Source organism: Aulostomus chinensis, chromosome 9 (assembly GCF_037954235.1).
Source record: "Aulostomus chinensis isolate RoL2024-O1b breed Wild chromosome 9, RoL_Achi_v1.0, whole genome shotgun sequence".
Classification (NCBI taxonomy): domain Eukaryota; kingdom Metazoa; phylum Chordata; class Actinopteri; order Syngnathiformes; family Aulostomidae; genus Aulostomus; species Aulostomus chinensis.
Genome location: NC_141328.1, coordinates 11,730,576 through 11,756,738, shown reverse-complemented (window position 1 = coordinate 11,756,738; position 26,163 = coordinate 11,730,576). Strand labels below are relative to the sequence as shown.

General features: G+C 42.8%; 1 protein-coding gene across 4 annotated transcripts in view; it reads left to right on the top strand.

Annotated features, from left to right (window-relative positions):
* The window catches only part of samd10b (sterile alpha motif domain containing 10b), a 113,667-nt gene extending 87,515 nt beyond the window's left edge, over nt 1-26,152 (top strand). For 3 of the 4 annotated variants that reach the window (XM_086213830.1, XM_086213829.1, XM_086213827.1), the window contains 3 exons: nt 1,757-1,925; nt 9,928-10,068; nt 24,743-26,152. In XM_086213830.1, coding sequence (XP_086069956.1) covers nt 1,757-1,925; nt 9,928-10,068; nt 24,743-24,765 — 333 coding nt within the window. In that variant the 3' untranslated portion in view covers nt 24,766-26,152. Of the gene's footprint in view, nt 1-1,756; nt 1,926-9,927; nt 10,069-12,092; nt 12,155-24,742 lie in introns of those variants that run through there. The other variant, XM_086213828.1, reaches the window with a different exon arrangement.
* The last annotated feature ends 11 nt before the right edge of the window (nt 26,153-26,163 follow it).

The following is a 26,163-nucleotide window of genomic DNA, read 5'->3' as shown; positions in this document are numbered from 1 at the left end:
CTGGTCGTTGTGGTGGGCTGTGGCTGCCCTGCCTGGGTGTGGGGTGTGGGTGGGTGTCGGCCTCGCCGCTGGCGGACCCCTTGGGGGGCTCTGGTCGGGTCTCGGGCTGGGGGGCCCTGTGCCCCTGGGCTCTGCTCATGCTGTGGGGGGGGGGGAGTGCCCGGCGGGACCGGGGTCATTTCTGCCCCGTCTCTCTGTGGGTTGCTTCTGGGTGGGGGTTGCTGCTCCTATGCTTTCCTATGGGTCCTGGCATGGGTTGGGCCTGTGGCTGTTTCCTGGGGGAGGGGTGGCCTGGGGCTCCCCGTGTCCTGGGGATTTCGGGGTGCTCTGGTGACCTGGTCCTGACCTACCTGCCATCCTGGACTGGGGGTGCGATGTCCTGGCCCCCCAAATCAGCTACAGCCAGCTACGCACAGCATCCAAGATAAACCGTAGCACATACACATACACGTACACACGCGTATACACACATGCACAGCTGACCCATAAACACACACTCAGACATTTATCTTAAAATTATATTAAACCAAATGGTAAGCCTGCACCGGGAATTCTGCAACCATTGTTTTTTGTTTTTGTTTTTTTTCTTTCTTTTCTTTTGTTGTTGTTACTTTTTCTTTGTTTGTTTATTTGTTTTTTTGTTTGTTTTTTGTCTTTGTTTGAGTGTTTTTGTTGTTGTTGTTGTTGTTTTCTGCTATTGCTGTTGCTGTTTTTTTTGTCTCCCCACTCCCCCTTGTCTTCCCTATCCTGTCCCTGTTCTCTCTTCCTGTCCACTCCTGAGCCTCAGTCCGGTAGCTTCATCAATGAACCAACACCATTCCTAATAAAGTTAAACATAAATGGCAATAGGAGGAGTTTATCAGACTCCTCCTATGCAGAATAAAACTGCTTCAGTACAACAAGGCACCAGGAACACTGATGCTGCTTGCCTCAGCTACTGAACAGGACAGGTAAAAAAAAAAAAAAATGCAGAGAAAGAGAAAGACAGTGGCAGTGGGAGTCAGACAGTAAGGTATACAGACAAGAATACTTAGTTTCCCATGGAGGGAGGAAGTAACAGCAAGAGAGGAAGCAGAGAGGGATGTGTCAGATACAATGAAGTGTGAAAAGGGAAGGTATGAGCTTCATTATACACATGTACACCCACACACATTTACTGCTAACAGGCATAGCATCATTGCTCAAGATAGGAGTTATTGATCACAAAGATGAGGAGACCTTGTGCTCCCATTACTTTCAGCGATGTGACATTTCACTACCTCTCATATATATGTAATGAATAAGGGAGCTCCTCTCAATGGCCAAAAGTAGGTCTCATGTGACATGGGGGGTTTCTAAAGAGTGAACCAAATCAGAGCTGACCAGAGGAGATGCACACTGATGGATTGCTGTAAAACCATGCAAGAAGAGGAGGGGAAGAAAAAAGATAAAAGGAGGGATGATGATGATGATGATGATGATGTCATTATCATTATCATTCAGCGAAAGTGCGGCATCTTTGAAAAAAATGTGGCCTCTGCATAAATGTGCAGACTTTAGCTGATTATGTGTTGAATTATAATTCATCATTCACATAATTGCATCTTTCCTTGAGTCTAAGTTAATGTTTGTGTCCAATCAGTGTTGCAGCAGAGAGGCATAATCTGAAGAAATGTAATCTTCCAACTTCATATTGCAACTCAAAAATCCTGAACAAATGCAATTTTCCTTTATTATATCTACTCATATAAATTTCTCTCCTTCTTGTATGTTTCAGTTGAATCCAGGTGAAGCCTGTGCTATGTATCACACAAGTCCGACGTTATCCAGTCCATCCAAACCTGTGGTGCTCTGGACTCAGCAGGACGTCTGCAAGTGGCTTAAGAAACACTGTCCCCACAACTACCTGACCTATGTAGAGGCCTTCTCTCATCATGCAATCACGGGTATTGAACAATGCACAATACATGAATCATTTGTTACTCCGGCACATTAGTGTGAATAGGCTTCTTTTGATGTTGAAGAAACTAGTCATCGTTGCAACTCAGCAGAGATCAATGCGATGATGATGACATCCTCAGTCCTTACTCAGCACCAGGATAGTGCTAATCGTTTCACTGCTACAGAATGTAAACTCTCAAACAAGTAAGATTTGTTGTTTCATGGTTACACGCCTTTTCAACTGGAAACAGGTTTACCCACAAATCTGTCCAAAGGAGATTAAAAATATATTCATGTGTGGGAACTAAAATAGTGCAGGCTAATTTCACTTCAAACAATCCCCCCCACTCACACACGGTCATGCAATCCCTGCCTTGACAGACAAGAAGACTTAAGGCGTGTTCACACCACCACACATGTGATGTGCGTTGCCTGGTGAGTATACACGCGAAATTTGCGTCTAATTGCCTCTTGACATCGGCTTTACATGGAAACTTGTCGCGCAAAAAATTTATGTATTATAATCTCGCATCATACATATTACAAACTACACAGTTGAACTTCTTAACATAGAAGGTTCTCGCTGCGATATGGAGCTTGCTGTCCACGTCAGCCAAGAACATTGGTGGGAATGGTTATGTGACTGAAAGCAGGAACACTGTTGATAGGGCCATGGGATGCTGATGGCAATTAGCGAGTGCGAGCTGACCAGCAACCAGGCCTAGCATAGCTGCTAATCCCATATTAGCTCCTGAGTAGCTGGGAAACCAGAGCAGCTGAGGGAAACGTAGCCCCAAGCAGAAACCCACGTTACCCACCAACCACTTCTCATTTCCAAAACGTTTTCCTCATTCAGCGACAAACCTACTGAGAAGAAGACAATCATTGGCAGCACTATAGTCAGAAACGTGAAGATAGCAACACCTGGGGCTGTCATCAAATGCATTCCTGGGGACACTGAGCCAAATTTAAAGCTGGCTAAGGATAAGCGTAGATACAGTAAAATTATTATGCGTTGCGGCCAAAATGACATCCAATTAGCCAATCAGAGGTCACCAAAATTAATGTGGAGTCGAGTGCACACTTTCTAAGACAAATTCTAACTCCATAGTTCTCTTAGGCCCTACCTAATTTGATCAGCAATTATATGTATAGCCACATGTCACTATGATGACATGCGGTTGTCGAGGTGGTGTCCAGCAAATGATGTCAGCTTCATTAATAACTGGCAGACTTTCTGGGGGAAACCTGGTCTGTTTAGAAGAGACGGCTTCCATCCCACTTTGAATGGAGCCGCTCTCATCTCTAGAACTATGACATGATTTATTTAATAAAGGACAAAATCACTTTTGGGCAGTATGGTGGTGCAGTGGTTAGCACTGTCACCTCACAGCAAGAAGGTTCCGGGTTCAAGTCCCGGCTCGGGCACGGGATCTTTCTGTGTGGAGGTTGCATGTTCTCCCTGTGCCTGCATGGGTTCTCTCTGGGTACTCCAGCTTCCTCCCACAGTCAAGACATGCAAATTGGGACTTGGCTAATTGAATACTCTAAATTGACCGTAGGTATGACTGTGAGTGTGAATGGTTGTCTGTCTATATATGTTGGCCCTGCAATGGACTGGCAACCTGTCCAGGATATACCCCGCCTCTCGCCCGAAAGCCGCTGGGATAGGCTCAAGGCCCCCCCTCCCTCGTGACCCTTACCACTACGTACCACTAGGAAGCGCCTCCATTCCTCTAGTCATCCGTGGTCCGCCCAATGAGAAACACTGGTTAAGACAATACTCTCAGTTTCAATGCATACTCACATATATACATATTGGCTTCAGGTGTTACAGAACTGCCAGTGCTATAATTATAGCACCTCTGATGTCATCATTTTTATCTATGTATTCTCAAACATAATATAAACTTAGATCTAATTATACACATATACTTGTTGATTTCCAGCTGGATTTACTTGCCTAGGGTGTTTGCGGCAGTTTTTTCTGATGAAAATTTATTGAATTTGCTGTTAATGCATATGGTCTATATTGAAGTATCACACCTGTAGATGTTCTGTATACAATCCTGCCTTAACCATACACAGAGGGATGTTGTATCTTAGTAACAGTTGAGAGACGGGTTCTCTGTCTGTGTCTTGTTCAGTGACCCAAAAGTAATCATGTCTCTCATCAACTCTCAGTAGAAGCACCATTGCAGTGGAATAGGCTGTCGAAGGAGATCAATGTTAAGATTCAAGATTCAAGTTCTTCTTTCATTGTGCTTTTATAATTCAATTAGTTTAAGTCTACTTCCTCAATTTTTTACTTCATTTTATCATTAGTAGATCAAATGAAGGAAATCACAAGATACAAATATGCAATTACAGTCCCTTGAATTATATTGTACGTGTTTTGGTTACAAAGTTTGATTATCTTAATACCATGATTAACATGTTCATTATCGTTTATCGATACTGTCATGTCATGAACATGTAATATTGTGTAACTATTTTTCAATTAAATTATAGTCTTATTCCTTTGCCAAATGTCCTTGTAAGGTTCATTCTATTTATCTGTTCTCATCCTGTTTTTACTTAGCCAAGTTTTAGTTGACCAAATGTCTGAAAACTTCTTGTTTGTTGTCCAGTTTTAGTTAATGAAAACTGCCTGCAAAATTTTGTGGTTGCACTTATTGCTTCCCAAATTTTGGGAAATTTTTTATTTAGTTTTGATACCTATTAAATTCAGCCATATTTTATTCATTTGATTATGAGTTGTGGATTATGGTTTTATCCAACAGAAACTCAATAGGTATTGATCTCATTGAAGTAAATTTGACTATTGCTAGTTTAAGGTGTTTGAGTCAACAGAATCGGAAATTGTCAGCTGACATTTTTTAAAACAAAAAGTATCACTTGTAAATAAGTCTTACCTTGTCAAGAAGTTTTTTTTCTTTGTATTATGAAAAGTTTTTCTTGAGTAAAAAAAGGATATTCATGGTATCCATTTCAGCTCATACATGCAGCTCATACTTCGTCGTCGTCTTCGTCATCCTCCGCTTCATCCGGTGGGTCCAGGTCGCGGGGGCAGCAGTCTCAGCAAGGAAGCCCAGACTGCCCTCTCCCCAGCCACTTCAACCAGCTCTTCCAGGAGGATCCCGAGGCGTTCCCAGGCCAGCCGAGAGATATAATCCCTCCACCGTGTCCTGGGTCGGCCTCGAGGCCTCCTCCCAGTTGGACATGCCTGGAAAACCTCCAGAGGGAGGCGTCCAGGAGGCATCTTCACCAGATGCCCGAACCACCTCAACTGGCTTCTCTCGACATGGAGGAGCAGCGGTTCTACTCTGAGTCCCTCCCGAATGACTGAGCTTCTCACCCTATCTCTAAGGGAGAGCCCAGCCACCCAATTTCAAGCACATGAGGAAACTCATTTCGGCCGCTTGTATTCGCGATCTTGTTCTTTCGGTCATTACCCAAAGCTCATGACCATAGGTGAGGATTGGAACGTAGACTGACCGGTAAATCAAGAGCCTCGCCTTTTGGCTAAGCTCCCTCTTCACCACAACAGACTGGTTTAGCACCCGCAAGGCTGCGGATGCCGCCCCAATCCGTCTGTCAATCTCCTGCTCCATCTTACCCTCACTCGTGAACAAGACCCCGAGATACTTAAACTCCTCCACCTGAGGTAAGACCTCCCCCCCGACCCGGAGTGGGCAAACCACCCTTTTCCGGCTGAGGACCATGGCCTCAGACTTGGAGGTGCTGATTCTCATCCCAGCCGCTTCACATTCGGCTGCAAACTGTCCCAGCAAGAGCTGGAGGTCGTGGCCCGATGGCGCTAAGAGGACTACGTCATCCGCAAACAGCAAAGATGACATCCTCCTGCCACCAAACTCGACCCCCTCCACCACCCGGCTGCGCCTAGAAATTCTGTCCATAAAAGTTATGAACAGAACTGGTGACAAAGGGCAGCCTTGGCGGAGTCCAACCCTCACTGGGAACAAGTCCGACTTACTACCGGCCACGCGGACCAGACTCTCACTCCTCCGGTAGAATGACCGAATGGCCCTTTGTAAAGGGCCATCCACCCCATACTCCCGGAGTACCCCCCACAGTATGCTCCTGGGAACACGGTCGTAAGCCTTCTCCAAGTCCACAAAGCACATGTGGACTGGTTGGGCAAACTCCCATGCCCCCTCCAGCACCCTGGCGAGGGTGAAGAGCTGATCCACGGCCAGGACGAAAACCACACTGCTCCTCCTCGATCTGAGGTTCAACTATCGCCCTGACCCTCCTCTCCAGTACCCTGGCATACACCTTACCAGGGAGGCTGAGAAGTGTGATCCCCCGATAGTTGGAACACACCCTCTGGTCCCCTTTCTTAAAAACGGGGACCACCACCCCGGTCTGCCATTCCAAAGGCACTTCCCCCGATGTCCACGCAATGTTGCAGAGACGTGTCAGCCAAGACAGCCCCACTACATCCAGAGCCTTGAGATACCCAGGGCGGATCTCATCCACCCCCGGGGCTCTGCCACCGCGGAGTTGTTTAACTGCCTCGGCAACTTCTGCCCCGGAGATTGGACGACCCCCCCCCCAAGCACTCCCCAGACTCTGTCTCCTCCACGGAGTACGTGCTGGTGGGATTGAGGAGTTCCTCAAAGTATTCCTTCCACCGCCCAATTATCTCCCCAGTTGACGTCAGCAGCCTCCCACCCCCACTGTAAACAGTGTGGGCAAGTTGCCGCCTTCCCCCCCTGAGGCAATGGACGGTTTGCCAGAACCTTTTTGGAGACGACCGATAGTCGTTCTCCATGGCCTCACCGAACTCTTCCCATGCCCGAGTTTTTGCCTTGGCGACCGCCACAGCTGCACACCGTTTGGCCCGCCGGTACCGGTCGGCTGCCTCTGGAGACCCACAGGCCACAGGCCCTGTAAACCTCATTCTTCAGCCTGACGGCTCCCCTCACCTCTGGTGTCCACCAGCGGGTTCGGGGATTACCGGGGATTACCCCCGCGGCCGGCCCCAGCAGCCTTGCGGCCACAGCTCACAGCAGCCACCTCGACAATGGCAGAGCAGAACATGGCCCATCCGGACTCAATGTCCCCCACTACCCCCGGGATGTGATCAAAACTCTGCCGGAGGTGGGAGTTAAACATCGTTCTGACTGGTTCTTCTGCCAGGCGTTCCCAACAAACCCTCACTACTCATTTGGGCCTGCCAGGTCTGCGCGGTGTCTTCCCCTGCCATCTGATCCAACTCACCACCAGGTGGTGATCAGTTGACAGCTCAGCTCCTCTCTTCACCCGAGTGTCCAGAACATGCGGTCGCAGGTCAAATGATACGACTATAAAATCGATCATAGACCTGCGACCTAGGATGTCCTGGTGCCATGTGCACCGGTGGGCATCCTTATGTTCGAACATGGTGTTCGTTATGGCCAAACTGCGACTTGCACAGAAGTCCAATAACTGAACACCACTCAGGTTCAGGTCGTATGCAGCTCATACATTTACTGTAATGTGAGTAGATTATTATGATTGGCAGTGAAAATAGTATCTAATGTAAATGCAGTTATGTGGCAGAATTTCAATTTACACGAGGTACTAATAGTGTGAGCTGTTTTTAAATATTTCTCTCAGAACAGCCTATGTTATAATCATCAATCATATATTTTGTGATCTTAACACTTTCTGCATTGTGACAGGAAATTGCAAACACACACAAGTTTAAATTGATAATAATTATTATATAAACTGTACTGTATGTTACTTTTTACAAAAAGTTTTTTTTTACTAGCAATTTTAATTGTTTTAAAATGAATAGTATTAACATGCTGTCAAAATTGACTTGATTTGACCATGGATTTTGTCCTTTCTGCATGACTGGCAGGGAGACTCTACAAACAGACAGGTCTGGCTTCCTCCCAAAACTGTCAGTTTATGCTTTGTACATATTTGATAGAACATTCCAAAAATTACTTGTGTTGCATATTTGGGGGAGGGAATACAGCAGGTGGACTACTGCTCTGTTTTCTCCTTGTACCAGCAGCAGGAGAGCTACTCTTGCGCGCGACCACAGAGCTAATGTTAGCATCCTCGCCATGGCCTCGACATTGAGCTTTGGCTTTTTCTTTTTAAATAAGCAGATATTTTCGACTGCTTTTCAGGTGTTTAGGGTTGATGTGACATTTTATTGTCCGCTTTCTTTCTGTCTGATTGTGGGTTTGGGAAGGCACTTGTGTGTGTGTTTGTGTAATGCATGTCGGGCTGAGTTTTTGCAAAGCAGACAACAAACAAAGGATTATTTATTGATGGACAAGCTCTATACCTGTTCCAAAGGAAAGTAACTTATGTGACATCTTTAATGATGTGATGCTATATATAAGTTAAAATCAAATACACTTGACTTGACTTAACTTGACTTGACTTTTGAGGAAATCACTGCACCTGCTGGAGAGGGACACAGGGACACGCCCACCAGCCAACACACAGACAGACACAGATGACACAGACAAGGGACCTGGGGTATCACACCACACAGAAGCAGCCAGGATGAAACAAAATTGCCCATGATGCTACCATGACACGTACTGTAGCTATTGTCTTTTTTGTTTCAGGACTTTGTGATGGCTCTGTCCTCTTTCACCTTTCCATCTGGAAATTTAAAATGTTTAATTATTCCTTCTTCCCGATAAGTTGTCAGTCATATGTCTGCTGCCTGCAGTATATCATCAGTTTTTAACAAAGCATTGTTAACTAAAAATTTACTTGTAATGCATTCGCATATTACTTCACATATGACATGTGACTGCATTCAGATTTTGAACAGCACTGAGGATGGATGTCTGCATGTATTAAGATAAAGATACTGGCAAACCGTTGGGCCTGAACACTGAACATCAGTGGATGGTGCAGCATCAGGGAAACCCTCAGCAAGTAAGCTGTGTGAGCTAGAAATACCCCATCCCATCGATCCAGAATAACAGAACTAAAATCAGAGAGGAAGCCTTCATCTGGAGAATTGTGTCATATAATTAGGCATGTTCAAAGGTAAATTCAGCAGTTTAGAAATAAGAGAGACTATGGGGAAGACTGCATCTACTTTTTGGTGTTACGAAAGATGGAGATATTATGTGAATGTGCTCAAGTTTTTCAAATAAAAGAGAAGCTTTGATCTCTACGGTGGCTTGCATTTTGCCTGAGAGGACTAGGCGAGTAGTTAGCTAGTAGTAGCTAGTGGGTTAAATATGAGTTATTTTTTTCTCAGTAATCTTTGAGTTGCTATCTCACTGCACTGGTGTGAATAACATCTTTTTTTTAGGGCCCGAGCCTGAAGGTACTTCATTTACTCTACTACTGCTTTTTAGATGAAATTACTACCAATACTTTCAGGACATTTATATTTTATAAGCTCAACAAAGTGATTTATCACTATGGAAAAATAGTAGATCAGAAAATATGGCTTGTCCCTGTAATGCAAGTAGTGGCTCAAGTCAGCTTGCTCAGAAAGAGGCAGAAAGACAGAGATATAGACAATATTTTTGTTTTCAGGGGAAGGTGTGAAGGAAATTAAAGTAAACAGAAAGATATAGCGAGTAGGCTGTATGAGTAATGACTTTAATTACGATCTAGGCATTGTTCAGAGCCACTACAGCTATGATGGAGGCCTCATCTGTCTGCAGTTAAGGATATAAGTCCCTGGCCTTTATTAACAATTATATGTGCATATTGCTTGAACACAAAAGGTCTGTGGTTAACACACAAGCCTTATATATTATTTACCTAAGTTTATTCTATGACATGCAGTAGAATATACCAGTGAACAAATGGCTAAAAAGGACGACAGACATTGTCTATGTATTGTACATGTGAGAGGGTTAAACCAGTTGTCAGCAAGACAATTCAGTGCAGTTACTACCTGGTTGGTTAAAATGACAATGACTCGTGCATTTTTTGTAATATCTGTAAAAGAAGGGGTGAATTAATGGAGAAGCCTAACCCATTCATGTCTTCTCCTAACAGGAAGGGCGCTGCTGCGTTTGGATGGAGAGAAGCTAAAGAGAATGGGAATTGTCCAAGAGACCCTGAGACAGGAGGTCCTCCAACAAGTCCTCCAGCTGCAGGTTAGAGAAGAGGTCCGCAACCTACAGCTCCTTAGTAGAAGTAAGTTACAAGATGCTGTCTGTTAATAACCATGTTTAAGTGTATTTATGTCTTTCTGGTCTGTGTTTGTGTGTTTGAATACAAAAGAGAGAACAATAAAGAAACATACAAACAGTGAGGGTTAGCTATGGTTTGCTCAAATTGGTTGTAAGCAGTCTCTGCTGTGACATCTACATGGTGGGGAATATCAAAGTCCAGTTGTTTGTGGCAGTGTGTGGTTTTATTAATGGGAGTTCCCTTTTTGCTGTCCTGCCGCTGAATAATGGCTGCAGTAAACACTTTTGTTATCCAGCCATCAATAAGATGGCCAGGTCAATCACAGTTGGCTTGGATTCAGCAGTTGCTGTGGCCTGCTTTTTCAGAGCTGATTTTGGCTGCTGCCAGTGTTTTTTTCTGTGTTTATGATGGCTAAAAGTCATCATGAAATGAAACCACCAAACAACCCTTTTTTTTGTATAGAAGCATATTTCATATGTTCCCCAGAGATTGTTAAAATTGTGTGGCTTTGTCTGGGGACAAAAAAATGCTCTCTATAGGTTCCAAGCTACTAAGCCATCAAAAAAGAAACAACAATTCTAGAGCTTCAAATATTATTGTCTGAGCTCTTCAATGGCATTTAAACTCTAATAAAAGCATGTTAATATTTTGATGGATGAGGAATAACTTAGTTTTTGTTAATTCTATTTTGTATTCAGAGCCAAATACATTGCATGCCTTGCAACTTTGACAAACTGTATGAAGCAATAGCTTATTGAGACTGGCTGCGAATTGAAACTTAAAGTAGAAAAGCTGAATGAATTCCATGTACCTTTCTTTTCTTTGATTACAATATTCATTTGACATAGTGCTAACAGGCTTTTTTTTAATAATAAGATCCAGACTGCATATTGTGTTCAGGATGTTTTCCCCTTTAACGGGCATGTGTCAGTACAGGTGAACAAAAATAATCTACTCAACCTGGAGTTATGTTAGCTTGCAATCTTTTTTGTGAAAGAAAAAATCAGCATATAAATGACCAACTGCAAGGAAGGAACCAGAGTTAAGGAAGCTGACCGGCTAGTGTATGCAGGACTAAAGTGTTCCTTTATTAAAAACCTTGGTGTCACTTTTGATTGTGCTTTTAAATTTGATAGGCAAATGTCATTAAAGGTTCCTTTTGTCAGCTTAGGCTTTCGCTCAGCCTATGAATTGGAGAGTTATTCATGCTTCCATTACTTCAAAGCTTGATTATTGCAACTCCATATATGTATATAAGATGCTGCATTGCGAGAGGCCTTGCTTGTGCAGCTCAATAATGCCATGTTCAAAGACAGACAGCCTTTATGACTTTGCCATCAGGAGGTCACAGTGTGAATGTCTGACAGAAAATGACATGGAAGCCAGATTTTAGAAGGGATTTTTACTTTTTCAGGCTGTAGTTGTAAACTTCCAATCAGCTGATTAACAACCTTTTTGTATTTAAACACATATTTCAATAAATTGCCATCTATTAGGTGATATTTACCTATTTTATCATGCACTTTTGCACACTTAGGCACCTTGTATGACATGGTTGTGCCATGGGGTACTATTTGGTAAGATATATATTTTTGTACTGGATGTATTTTTGTATTGGATGTATGTTTGTATTGTATGTGTGGTGTGGTGGCAGCATGGGTGTTGGCCCAAAACAAATTTCTCACTTCTGAGACAATAAAGTTAATCTTAATCTTAATCTTATTTTTCTGTTGCTTTCTGCTGTTTAGGTTTTTGCATTATGAAGCTCTAAAGATGCCACCACACCTAGGGGGAAACAAAGACAAGAATATCAGACAATAGAGTTAAACAAAAACACCACCAATTCTGGGGGGTAACCATGAAAGTTTACCATACCCTCTTTTCCACAGAAAAGAGAAAACAGTACATGATAGACAATGAATGTAGTAACACACGCGCGTCGAGAACTAACCTCATGCTTCCACCACTGGGATCCACCATCTCTCTCTCTCTCCCTGGGCCGCCACCTGACCTCCATTCTTTAACAGTGATCAGCTGATTACCTGAGTGGAACTAGCTGCTGATCGGAGGAGGGGCAATCATCTGGAGGAGGACAGTGGAGAGAGAGACACACAAAACCGCACAAGAACAACAACAGCGACACAAGGGCTATAACAAACTAACACTTTTGTCAGTCTTGGTCATTTTAAATGTGCTTTTTAAATAAACTTTTGTCCTAACGTTTTTTTGTACGGAAACAAGTCTTGTTTCCCAGCTTTTTGTAGGAAACCTATTATTATCTCTGTTTTGGATTATGGTGATATTCATGCTCATCTCAAACCTCAAACATTTAGATTCTGTTTATCATTCAGGTCATAGATTTATTACTGTTGACTCATTCCACACCCATCATTGTGTTTTATATCAGAAAGAAGGATGGCCCTCCCTCTCCATTATAAGAGATCAGCACCTTCACTATTTTGTCTATTAAAGATTATTTAAAGAAACTGCCTTCCAACCGGTCATTGCTCTTAAGCCAAAGACATCACAGACATAACACTCATTCTTGGGTGTGGCACACACTTGATGTTCCTGCAGTTACAGTAACCTTGGAAAGACAGTAAGGATTATGTTGTTTTCAGACATGAATGTTTTAGATATGAGTATTTATATTGCATTAATTAATATTGCTAAATGGCTTTATAACTTTATGATATTCAGTACTGACTATTCCTATTTTATTGAATCTACTGTATTTATATTTCTTGTATTTTGTTTTGGTCTGTTCTCAGATCTCACTTGCAAATGAAATATTGCTCTCAGTGGGACTTCTAGCTTAAAGTATAATTATGAATGATTTTTATCGTAACATTTTGGATCTATCTTTATTAATAATATATAAACTATTTACTTGAATGCTTATACTCTTTTTAGATCTATACTATAACTAGAGCAGCTATCAACAGTATTAAATGGCCACAAGATTTAACTTCATATAAAAATGTAAAATAAATAAATTTAGAGAACAAGTTGATCTCAATGAAATTAAAGGAATAAGTCTATCTTGTGGCCTCATACTAACTACATTGTGGGAACAGGTTTCACCTTGTGGCCTGAGAATGACTGCATTAAGGGAACAAATTACACAGTGGGGCAAAAAAGTATTTAGTCAGCCACCAATTGTGCAAGTTCTCCCACTTAAAAAGATGAGAGGCCTGTAATTTTCATCATACGTATACCTCAATTATGAGAGACAAAATGAGGGAAAAAAAAATCCAGAAAATCACAGTCTGATTTGTAAAGAATTTATTTGCAAATTATGGTGGAAAATAAGTATTTGGTCAATAACAAAAGTCCATCTCAATACTTTGTTATATACCCTTTGTTGGCAATGACAGAGGTCAAACATTTTCTGTAAGTCTTCAGACACTGTTGCTGGTATTTTGGCCCATTCCTCCCTGCAAATCTCCTCTAGAGCAGTGATGTTTTGAGGCTGTCGCTGGGCAACACAAGATTTTCTATCTTGAGATCTGAGATTGTCTAGTTCACTCCAGGACCTTGAAATGCTTCTTACGAAGCCACTCGTTCATTGCCCGGATGGTGTGTTTGGGATCACTGTCATGCTGAAAGACCCAGCCACGTTTCATCTTCAATGCTCTTGCTGCTGGAAGGAGGTTTTCACTCAAAATCTAACGACACATGGCCCCATTCATTCTTTCCTTTCTACAGATCAGTCGTCCTGGTCCCTTTTCAGAAAAACAGCCCCAAAGCATGATGTTTCCACCCCCATGCTTCACAGTAGGTATGGTGTTCTTTGGATGCAACTCAGCATTCTCTCTCATTCAAACACGACAAGTTGAGTTTTTACCAAAAAGTTCTATTTTGGTTTCATCTGACCATATGACATTCTCCCAATCCTCTTCTGGATCATCCAAATGCTCTCTAGCAAGCTTCAGATGGGCCAGGACATTAACTGGCTTAAGCAGGGGGACATGTCTGGCACTGCAGGATTTGAGTCCCTGGCGGCGTGGTGCCTTACTGAGTAACCTTTGTTACTCTGGTCCCAGCTCTCTGCAGGTCATTCACTAGGTGAACCATGTGGTTCTGGGATTTTTGCTCACCGTTCTTGTGATCATTTTGACCCCACAGGGTGAGAGCTTGTGTGGAGCCCAGATCGAGTGAGATTATCAGTGGTCTTGTATGTCTTCCATTTTCTAATAATTGCTCCCACCGTTGATTTCTTTGTACCAAACTGCTTATCTATTGCAGATTCAGTCTTCTGAGCCTGGTACAGGTCTACAATTTTGTTTCTGGTGTCCTTTGACAGCTCTTTGGTCTTGGCCAAATAGGAGTTTAGAGTGTGACTGTTTGAGGTTGTGGACAGGAGTCTTTTATACTGATAACGAGTTCAAACAGGTGCCATAATACAGGTAACAAGTGGAGGACAGAGGAGTCTCTAAAAGAAGAATTTACAGGTCTGTGACAGCTAGAAATCTGTTTGTAGGTGACCAAATACTTATTTTACAGAGTAATTTACCAATTAATTCATTAAAAATCCTACAATGTGATTTCCTGGATTCTTTCCCCCCATTCTGTCTCTCATAACTAAGGTATACGTATGATGAAAATTACAGGCCTCTCTCATCTTTTCAAGTGGAAGAACTTGCACAATTGGTGGCTGACTAAACACTTTTTTGCCCCACTGTGTAATTTGTTCCCTTAATGCAGTCATTCTTAGGCCACAAGGTGAAACCTGTTCCCACAATTTAGTTAGTAGGAGGCCACGAGATAGACTTATTCCTTTAATTTCATTCATTCATGGCATTGAACTCAACTATAGATCAACTGAGACAAACTGTTTCATGACCTTGTGTCTCTCTAGCGGTAGTTAAGTGTTTGAAATGGACATCTAAATAAATTGCTTTTGTTACAATTCTAATGTATGGCAAAGTGTCAGTGCATTAAAAAATACTTCATCGCCCAGCCGCATAAAAATTGATATACCTATGGACACATTCACCACTTCAACCTTCATTGCTGTATTGCATTGTATTGTTTCAGCGTCTTGTTTTTAGTAATGTCCTCACCCTTTCATGGTACTCTAGTGTGATCCATACAATATCTAGAACTCTTTCGGTAGTGTATTTTTTATAATTGTCAGTGCCTCCTTCCTTTGCAAAACATCAACATTTGCATGTCATTCTTTGCCATTGTGTACCACCATCTACCTTGTCTCAGTGGTAATTAGCTGAAAGAAGATGACTGTGCAGATAACCACAACACCACTCTTGACCCATTCCACAGAAAAACTGCATCACCTTGTTGTCAGGGGAGCAGCTTGATTACCTTTTAGCTCTGAAATGCAGCCCATCCTGGTGAAGCTTTATTCAGAGCTCCATGTAGTGCCTGCCAGCTTAACTGTGGCCTTGAATTGGGATATGAATGAAACTCAGAGCGACAGAGAAAAAAAGGAATATGTTGTTTCTTTTTAGCATACATTTTACCTAGTTGCTGTTCATTCTCTTCTCCTTGTCATGCAGCTGCTACATGCAGCCTGTGGTAACTCCTTTGGGAGCTCATTTAAAATGTTTTTTAATAGAGAAATGTCTCTGTCTGCACAAGCCTCCATTCATGCCAATGCCTTTCTATACCTCTGCCTTGTTTCCTGGTTCAGGTTCATTCCAATGCTACGTTACACATGTCGGTGGCTAGAGACAGGTGATGTACACCCCTCGACTATTAGGAGTAGAGGGCTACAACTAAAGCAAGGAAAGTTTGCCTCCCCTCTGAAACTTGGTGTCATTTCAGGATGGAACATATTGAGAAGTTCCAAGAAAAACCAAGTGTTATTTTGTTGAAGGATAAATGACATTGAGAAAGGCATTTTTTTTAAATTTCATGCTGACTCATTTGATATTGTTATATATGTGCTATGTTCCCTCTACCAATGAGGTACCGTTTGTCTGTCAGTAGGATTAACAGGATTACTCAGAAATCATTAGGCCAATTTTCACCAAACTTGGTTAAGTGGTGTAGTATAGGCCAAGGAAGAACCCATTAAATTTTGGGCTAGATTAGTCATGGTGTGACCACATGGCCAAAGGAGTGTCACTGTAACGGGGTGACCAATTTTGTCATGTAAGCGATTAACTGTGGTAACTGGACTCCACATAGTCAGATCAGTTGAAAAGTCCCAGCCTGAAGACATGATAATCAATTATATATTAATAAGAGAATCTGTGATTACATTAACCCTGATATTCCAGTAATAATCAGGATAAAAGCTCAGAACAATAAAGACACCTTGTGCAACCACCTCAGTCAGGAAACTTGCTTGATTTGAAGCTGTTTTCAATTAAATTGGTAATTTACAGTGAATGTGTAAGCAAAAAGAAATTTCAAACTTTTGTGGTTCTTTTAGTGAGGCATTAGCCATATTAAGAGAAAAGGTGGGCGGCAAAGTGGTGCAGTGGTTAGCACTGTCCCCTCACAGCAAGAAGGCTTCGTGTTCAAACCCCGTTTGTGAGACTGGTCCTTTTCGGTGTGGAGTTTGCATGTTCTCCCTATGCCTGCATGGGTTCTTTCCGGTTACTCCGGCATCCTCCCACAGTCTAAATGTAACCTCTGCGTTGTGTATCTTCTTTTCTTTTGAATGAACTTCTTACAGCTGATCTGGGTTATCACAGTCCAGGGTTTATTCATCTTCATGGGATTCATCCATCGCTCTGAGAATTTTTTGGATTTCTTTTACAATTTCTGTTTGTCAAAAAAAAAATGTTTACATTCATAAAAATATATGTCTATAAAATAAACAAATACATATTCGTTAATACAAAAAAATAAAAAAAGGTTTCCTGGACTAAAGCACCCATTTATTTTAGTTCCTTTCATAACTAATTGGCAACAACAAGAAGATATACCTATTTGGGACACACGTACCTGCAGTCACAACATACAATGCAAAATCATCGTCGATGGACACAGTGCACACGCTCTCTGCAACACAGCACACATCGTTTTAGCTAGCGATGCACTGAACCAATAAACTTCCCTCCTAGCAACATTAAAAACACCTGAAACCCTGTAGTCAACTCAATACACATAGCAATATTGACAACAAACAAAATACGGACAGTTAAGGCACTTCAATGCTCTTATAAAAAGGTTTATTATGTTATTTTGCCCACCGACATTTGTAGACGTGTTACCTTCATGGGATTCATCCATCGCTCTGAGAATTACCCACGATCCATAGCGAACTATAACTGCAGGCACCGATACGAACAGCAGATGGCACTGTTGTCCCATTTAGCGGGATTTAACACATTAATTAAAATTCTGTTTTAATTATGTTACATAAAGACGTGCAAGTTAGGTTAATTGCAACTCTAAATTGACCATGGGTGTGGCCGTGAGTGTGAATGGTTGTTTGTTTATATGTCTTGGCCCTACGACAGACTAGAGATCTGTCTAGAGTGTATGTACCAGCCTCTTGTCTAAAGTCAGCTGGGATAGTTCCTCCAGCAACCCCCAATGGATTAATTGTATAGAAAATAGATAGATGAATGGAAAATAATTTTGCATGAGGAGGACACCAGTGGCCGAGTATCAGCTATATATTTCTCTAAATCAGCAAATGTGTTCTAACACCTGTCCAGGGGTCCCTTGTATCAACGTGGTTGAAGCAAGAAAAACTTGCATACGCCAGGATTGGCGCTCACGTTCAGATGTATCAACGCGAAAAGTTCGTCGATTCTTACGCTGTTTCACGCCAACTCCGGAGGTGCCGTAGAAGTTGGCGTGGTCCGTTGGTGACACCCTGTGGCGGTGTTTGGTAACTGACATTATTTGATAACCGCACATACATCGGGCACAAAAAAGCCTTCCAGTGGGAGATGGCGACCGTTCCGGGGTGAGCCTGTCGACCCTCATCCGGGCCATGGCCTGGGTTGTGGACCTGATCATCCGCCTCTCCCGCAGGTACATTAAATTCCCTTACGGTGCGGTTGAAAAGGTCAATATTAAAGCGCAATTTGCAGCAATAGCCAGATTCTCTAATGTCTAATTGTCTAATAACTGCACTCATGTTGCCATAAAAGCGCCGTCCCATGAGGAATACGCTTACGTTCATCGTAAGGGTTTCCACTCCATCAATGTGCAAATAGATCACCGATATGCAGAGGCTGGAGGGATGGATGCCACAATCCCGGCCGGACAGGCTGGCGCGGGAGCCGGCGGAGGTGCTGCACGTCCGCGGCATGGCTGACAGATCAAATTCTATTAAACATATTGGTTTATTTAAATGGCTGATTCTGTGTATTTGTTGCCTTTACGTCTGCTGTGGCAAAGCATGTGGAAATGTTGCGTAAGAAATGGAGTTGCCATTTACCGTCCAGACTCTCGGAGTCAGTGTGGGTGGCGGCAACAAGATTTAAGCCAATTGATTATTGCAGTTATTGCATTAGTGATTGCGCAGTGTTGAATTTAGTCATACGTTTTGTTATGTATTATGCATGAAATCAAGCAAGAAGATGAGCTGTTTCTTTGGGACGATCTTTTACTCGGTGGTCAAGAGTCCAGGTGCATCAGACAACTCTTGTGGGCGGCATGGCTCAGGGGTAGAGTGGCCGTCTAGCAAAGGGTCGCTGGTTCGATCCCCGACCCCGGTGACCATGTCAAAGTGACCTTGAGCAAGATACTGAACCCATAATTGCTCCTGATGAGTAGGTTGGTACCTTGCATGGTAGCCTCCAACGTGAGTGTGTGTGTGAATGGTTGAATGAGATGACACTGTATAGTGCTTCGAGTACTGCTAAGATAGAAAAGCGCTATATAAAATTGAGTCCATTTATCTTGTCACACTGCCACCTAGTGGCAGGGTGTCTCACAGCCACAGACGTTCACCACACATCTTCCTTTTATAGCGAACGTCTACTGCATCAACACTTCAAGCACAAGTAATAACAGTAACAACCAGGCTCAGTAACAATGTAAATGTGTAAACACATAACAGTCCATCCTTCCAAACAGTTACATTCCGTACTCATGGCACAATCTGCCCCGCTTTTTTAAGATAGGGGTCAGGTGGCACCTTCCAACCAAGCAGGCGGTCGAACCTGACGTCGACTCCGCAGGGGTTGTGAAGGTGTGTGCACGGGCACAAAAACATCATCAGGCTGCACACTTGTACTAGGTGTGATCACCTCAGGGCAGGGAGGACCAGCAGCAGACAGGAGTGCGGCGTTCCAAACTTTCCCATCAGACAGTTTGTAGGTTGCTGGGCCTTTCTGAGCTACAACCTGGAGGGGCCGTGTGAACCTGGAGTGTCCTTTCTTCAATATTCCTGGTTTCCTGATCCGAACGTAAGCACCACACTGAAACGTCGGGGACTGTGCGTTAGTTTTGCATCAACATAACGCTTCACTTTGGCTTGTTTCAGAGTGACAGTGTCTCTTACCGTCTCAGGGAGGGAGGATGAGTGAGGTGAAGCTATGTTTTTGATGTTCAGCTTGGTGCGAAATGGGCGGCCATGTAGAAGTTCAGCAGGGGAGACTTGAGTCAGTGCATGGGGAGTCGCACAATAGGTGTGCAGGAAGTTTGTGACAAAGGGCTTCCACGGCCTGCCTTCGATGTCAGCTGTTGTAGACAGTCCTTTAAGACTCGGTTCCATCTCTCCACCTCACCATTACTTTGCGGGTAGTAGACAGAGCTGCGGCGGTGTGTAATGTCCTGAGCCGCTAAGAAGGCCTCAAACTCAGAAGACACAAATGAAGAGCCGTTATCAGTTACCAGCTCCAAGGGGTTTCCTTCACGGCTGAAAACAGCAGACAAGAATACGATGACAGTGGAGGATGTAACATCAGAAGTAAATGCCACATCAGGCCATTTACTGTTGTAGTCGACCAATGTGATGGCAAAACGGCTGTCAGGTGGAGCCGAATGGAACGGGCCGACGATATCCATGGCCAGTTTTTCCCAAGCTGCATTGGGAAGGGGCACAGGTTGCAGTGGGGCAGCTCTGGTTTTGGCAGTTTTGTCATGTTGGGAGCAGGTGGTGCATGACTTAATGGCAGCTTCAACATCTGTGTCCATACCAGGCCACCAATAGAGCTCCCTCAGTCGTTGTTTTGTCCTCACCATGCCTCGGTGAGTGTCATGGGCAAGCTGTATAAGCTGTGGCTGAAGAATCAGGGGAATCACAACTCAATGAGTACCTCTGACCAGAACTCCATCAATGTCAGCCAGCTCCGTCTCTACATGGAAGAAGGGTAAAAGGGCAGGATCCAGGCCTTTGGCTGTACGGGGCCAGCCCTTTCATTGGTATTCCTCAACCTGCTGCAGGACTGAGCAATCACGGTAGGCCTCATGTAGTTGTTCTGTAGGAACAGCTGCAGCATCCACAGACACCACGGCTATGACGTCCTCGTCTTGCTCCTGTGGTTCAGAAAAAGGCAGGGGCATGCGTGACAAACAGTCCGCTATGACGTTTTCCCGGCCAGGCTTGTACTCCACAGTGTAGTTAAAGCACATGAGGTGAGCAGACCATCTCGAAATCCTCAGACCCGCTCTTCCGAAACCCTTGGTGGACAGCAGGACAGTAAGTGGGCTATGATCGGTGCGCAGGGTGAAGTGTCTACTCCAAAGGTAAGTGCGCCAACGCTCTGCTGACCACACACAAGCCAGGGCCTCCTTCTCTATAATAGAGTATTTTCTCTCACAGTCAGTCAGGGATCTGGAAGAGAATGCAACCGTCTTTTCAGTGTCACCATGTAGCTGGGTGAGCACCAATGCCGTAGTCGCAGGCATCTGTAGTGACAAATGTGGGGAGAGCAGGATCAAACAGAGTAAGTGCAGGGCTTGTAGCAATCAGGTCTTTGAGGCGAGAAAAAGCCTCCTGTGCGGCCTCAGTCCATTTAAATTCTGCATTTTTCCTCAGCAGAGCACGAAGAGGTTCCACAATAGAGGCATAGCAGGGGATGAACTTTGTGTACCACCCTGTGAGGCCCAGGAAGGACTGTAGGGCAGTGGCATCATGGGGCGGAGGAGCCTCTGTTATCGCAGCAACATGGTCTGGGTTGGGACGGATGCCTGAAGCAGAAACAACGTGACCCAGAAATGAAAGTTCATTTTTTCTGAACAGGCATTTTTCCATGTTTAGTTTGAGTCCGCTGTCGTTCAGTCGATGCAGTACAGCTTTGAGTCGAGTCTCATGCAGCGTAGGAGTATCAGCATACACAATAAAATCCCTGCCAGGATCTGTGACATCATCCGTTGAAATACACTCGGGGCTGATGCGAGACCGAAGGGAACCTTGGTAAAACGGAACAGTCCATCATGAGTGATAAAACCAGTAAGGTCTCGGCTGTCAGGGTGCAGAGGTACCTGATGATATGCATTTTGCAGGTCAATTGAGGAGAATATTTGAGCTCCCCGTAGCTCATGAAACACTTCCTCAATGTGTGGCAGTGGGTGGCTGTCAACGACCACCACCTTGTTGGGCTCACGCAAATCTGGGCATATCCTGAGCCGACCCGACTTGCAGTGCACCACCACAATGGGTGACACCCATGGGGAGGAGTCGACGCGTTCAATGACTCCATTCTTCTCCAGTCTCTGTAGTTCCTGGGACACTGCATCACGAATGGCAAAAGGCATACGACGTAGCTTTTGCTGCACAGGCTGTATTTCAGGTCTCACGGTGACTTTGTGAATAAATCCAGTAACTGTTCCAGTCTTTGTAGTATCAGTTTCCATTGCCGTGTACTGTACAGGGACAGCAGGAGGCGTGTTAGTAGTGACATGACCCTCTCTCATCTCAAGTTGCAGGGCATTAAAGAGATCCATACCCAAAATGGGAATACCCGCTGGAACCACATGAATGTACTGGGTCGTGCACTTTGTCATATATGTCACCGTCAGTTCCAGACAGCCTAGCACGGTTATTGGTTTCTTTGTGTACATTATCAGTCTTTTTGTGGGCTTCAGGAGGGGAGTATGGTTGAAGTAACGCTTGTACATGTGCTGTGGGAGAATAGAGACACCAGACTCAGTATCCACCAACAAATCTGCATTAACTGTAGGGCCACCAGAAGCCTTCATAGAGACATATATATACAAGCCGCATTGGACTGTAAGCCGCAGGTGTTTTAATGTTTAATTACCATATGTAAGGGTTCGTGCACAGAGGGGATTGTCAGGAAAGAGATGGCTGTTTGGGGAAGCTTCTGATTTGTTAACATTTCCTACAAACAACAAGTTGCATATATGCATAACTTATAATAACAGTACGGAACATGTACCTTGCTGTGTAAACTGTACTGTATATCTGTGGATATTCTCAGTCATCCAGGTCATGGTAAGTCTCAAAAAAGCATAAAATATGGCAACTGGCAGTACCATAAACAAAGCCTACAGCGCTCGACGAGGCTATGCCTAATTACTAGGGCTGCAACTAACGACTATTTTAATAGTCGACTAGTCACCGACTATTGAAACTATTAGTCGACTAATCGGATAATTATTAATTTTTTCTTAAATTTAGCATGAAGTTGATTTAATTATTTGGCAAATGATAAACACAAGAAAGATGGGTACAATGAAAAATACATCTTTTATTGAACACACTGCGGATTCGTACAAAAATTAAATAAAAATGTCCTGTCTAAAACCAATTAGGCCCAGTGCTCGGTCAGTAGAGACATAAATCCTTCAATAAATAAATAAACCTCTGTCCATTTTTTTAGGGACAGGCAAATAAATAACTCAATAAATATAAATAAATCAAAATCAAGTAAACATTTTTTTATAGTGAAAATACGCTTATAAAATGTACAATGTATTTCATAAAAACTGTACTGCTTAAATGTTACTTGAATCTCAGCGAGGCGAGTCAACTGCCCGACGGGCTTCTTTAAATGTTCCTGCATCACTGAGGCGCTGCCATGACACCAAGGTCTGCTTTGCAAACTTTCCAAGTAGTCTTTTTATTCACCGTATCCAGGCTAAAATGTTCCCAAACTTTAGAAGTTTTGCTACGCGTACCTGATGTTGACGCCACCATTTCTGTATGTTACCGCTCAGAGACAGAGACGCTATTACGCATGTGCAACTATTATGATCAAGTGTGATGCCTCACTCTGTTGGAAAAACGCGTCTGGCGACAATAGTCGACAATCGTTGACAATGGAATTTATTGTCGACTATTGCTATTATCGATTTTTGTCGACAACGTCGACTAATCGTTGCAGCCCTAGTAATTAAGTGTTTTTTAAAAGTGCCTGTAACACAGCAGTAGGCCTAAATGTGCAGTAACGTCTGTTTAAAATATAACCAGCCTACCAGAAACCGCCAGCCACACTGTTGTATAAACCGTAGCGTTCAAAGCAGGGGGAAAAAGTAGCGGCTTACAGTCCAGAATTATATATAATTTTATTTTAATATTTCGAGATCACAATAATCTTACAATTTACAACTACAATTACACAAATGAACAAACACAAAGAAAATACTTTGTTCAGATATTGCGCAGTTTTGCTTTCCGCGCGTGCCAGCTGCCTGCTGACACGTCGAGTGCTGTCAAACGTCTCTGAAGAAGGCGAATGCTGATCACCGAAATTGCACAAGGTCTGAAGAAAGAAGTTAAAAACTGACTTAATAAGAAGACATGATACATGTTTTTGAGACAAATAACATACACTTCAATCCGACACTTAGAATTTATTTTCCCAAGCCACGCAGATTTCATATGGATGAAAGAGCTGCGTGCGGCTCCGGAGCCGCAGGTTGCCGACCCCTGCACAAAAACATGGGCCAAACTAAACTGAGCAGTGGCTAAACAATTTAAAAATGATTAATACTTTATGTTCTAAAAGCTTGAAATGATAAGTTGCTAAAACAAGTTTTTGACAGCATTATAAGGATAACATGCGTTATAGTGCTTTATTGTATTTGTAGTAAATACAACGAAAACTGCCGCTCTCGTGATAGCAGCAAGACAAATGACGAAATGATCAACATATTATTTACACACATCGACAAATTTAAAACCACACCAACATGCCAGAACAAAATAAAAATGGAGACAATAATTAAAATGAATAATAAATTGTGGAAGGCAGCAGGGTAGGCTCAGTTTAATATTACATACTGGTGATTATGCTGGTCAGCACAGGTGGTTAGATTGTGGCCTGAGATTCCACCTGGACAAGCCACTTTGTTGATGTCTGTCCTCTTCAAGGTGGACCTCACCTGATTGTGCTGCAGGAGGAGTGTCTATTACTCCTTGGGCTGACTTTGTCTGGTTCTCACACTGCAGTGGTGTTCAACAAGGAAAGCGAAGAAATTATTTAGGGTGTTGGGAAGAACCCTAGCCTTACTAACCTGTGTTCTGTTACTCTTAAAATCAGTCAAGGGTTTTTAATTTGAAGCATGACTGCATTGATAGGTGGAACTGAATCTTTCTCTGTTATATTTCCTGCTTGTCACAATAGTCACAGTAATGTAACCGGTAAAACCTCCTTGTGGATGTCAGGACACATGCATTCTGATTTAATGGGAACTTGTAAACATAGTCTGAAAGATTACAGTTGGATTGCAGACATTTTTTTTTTTTTAATCAAGGTTGCACTTCAATCTCTGCATTTTGAGGTTAAGTGAACCCTAATTATGTACACTCACTTTTTCATCCCTCTCTTTGTAGCCTCCTTTGGAAACTTTTCTTAGCTCATCCCAGGATCCATTTGGCAACCCTCTCCCTCATCCCCTAGTCACAATACAGCTCTGGGAGCTATGGATCTGGTCTTCAGATGTGTGAGCAGAGAATCAACGAGTGAAAGGACAATCCCACAGACTACATGCCAACCAGTCTGGAGGATTCTCATTAAACTCAGCTGGTTTGAAAACACTGAGACAGACAAAGCCCTGCTGACAGCAGGGAAGTCCATTGATACAGAGTGATAAGATGTAAAATTCACAACCCAAGAGACGATGTAGGTCTGTCACTGCTATATGATATAAAAGTTTTTTATTGGTTTTCTGTTTCATTTGGATTGGACTGTATCTGTTTGGTGAAGAACACATCTGGCTTTGTTTTTGTCACAAAATTTATATGTACTCGCTCAAATTTAGTTTACAGTTCATCCGTATTTTTTATCACTCAAACCTTTAAAACTAGTGATGCTGAAAACATGTGAAATAGGGGTTAATTAATAAGTGTAATGCTGTGCCAATGTCAATCTCTACATTCCTTTTGAGGCATTTAAGAATAAATGTGCTTGATTAACGACAATGCATTACTAATCAATCCCTCACCCACAGGTTACAGTGCAGTTTACTTTCAGGACTTTAGTTTTGAGTTGTAGGTTTGGTGGATGAACAATATTTAAACCACATAACATCCCCATAATCAGACTTTTCGTGTGTGATTTATCTTCTGGGTCCATGATTAATAAGAAATATAACATACAATGTAAATATATATGTATAGTACTCCAATAGCACCATAGTGTGGAATAAATCAGAAGGACACACTCACTGTCTGCTTGATAAAGCAGTAATTATAATGGAATTGTATAACTTGGAGAGGTTGTAAGGAATTAATAAAGAATATTTAAATTGGTTGAGAATTTGAGTTGAATGCAAGATGAATGTGTGAAATACACTTTACCTGTTATAGTGGGATTACCTCATGACGTATTAACTTTGTTCATGCTTGTGTCTCTGATCTGTCATATACTACAAAAGAAGAATGACTAACTTCTGTAGAATAGTATTCTATCCATTATATGTCCCTTTGACACTGTGATATAAAGTGCTTTACAGTATAAATTCTAGGACAGCTATTCTGATACAAAATTCCTAACATGAGGCAAGATGTCACTTAAAGACAGCAGCAGATATTTATGCACTGAATGATGATGATAATGTTAAAGTTCCCAAAATCCCTCCATCTGTTTGACATGGGGCTGTTGAGAAATGCAAGTCATTTATTTGAAAATGGGAGAAAAACACTTATTTTGGACTTTTTCAGTTGATTGATTAAATGTTTGAAATGCAAAAAGGAAAAGAAGACAACAACAGATACGAAAACATGGTTTTAAACATGATGAAAGCTGACTTTTT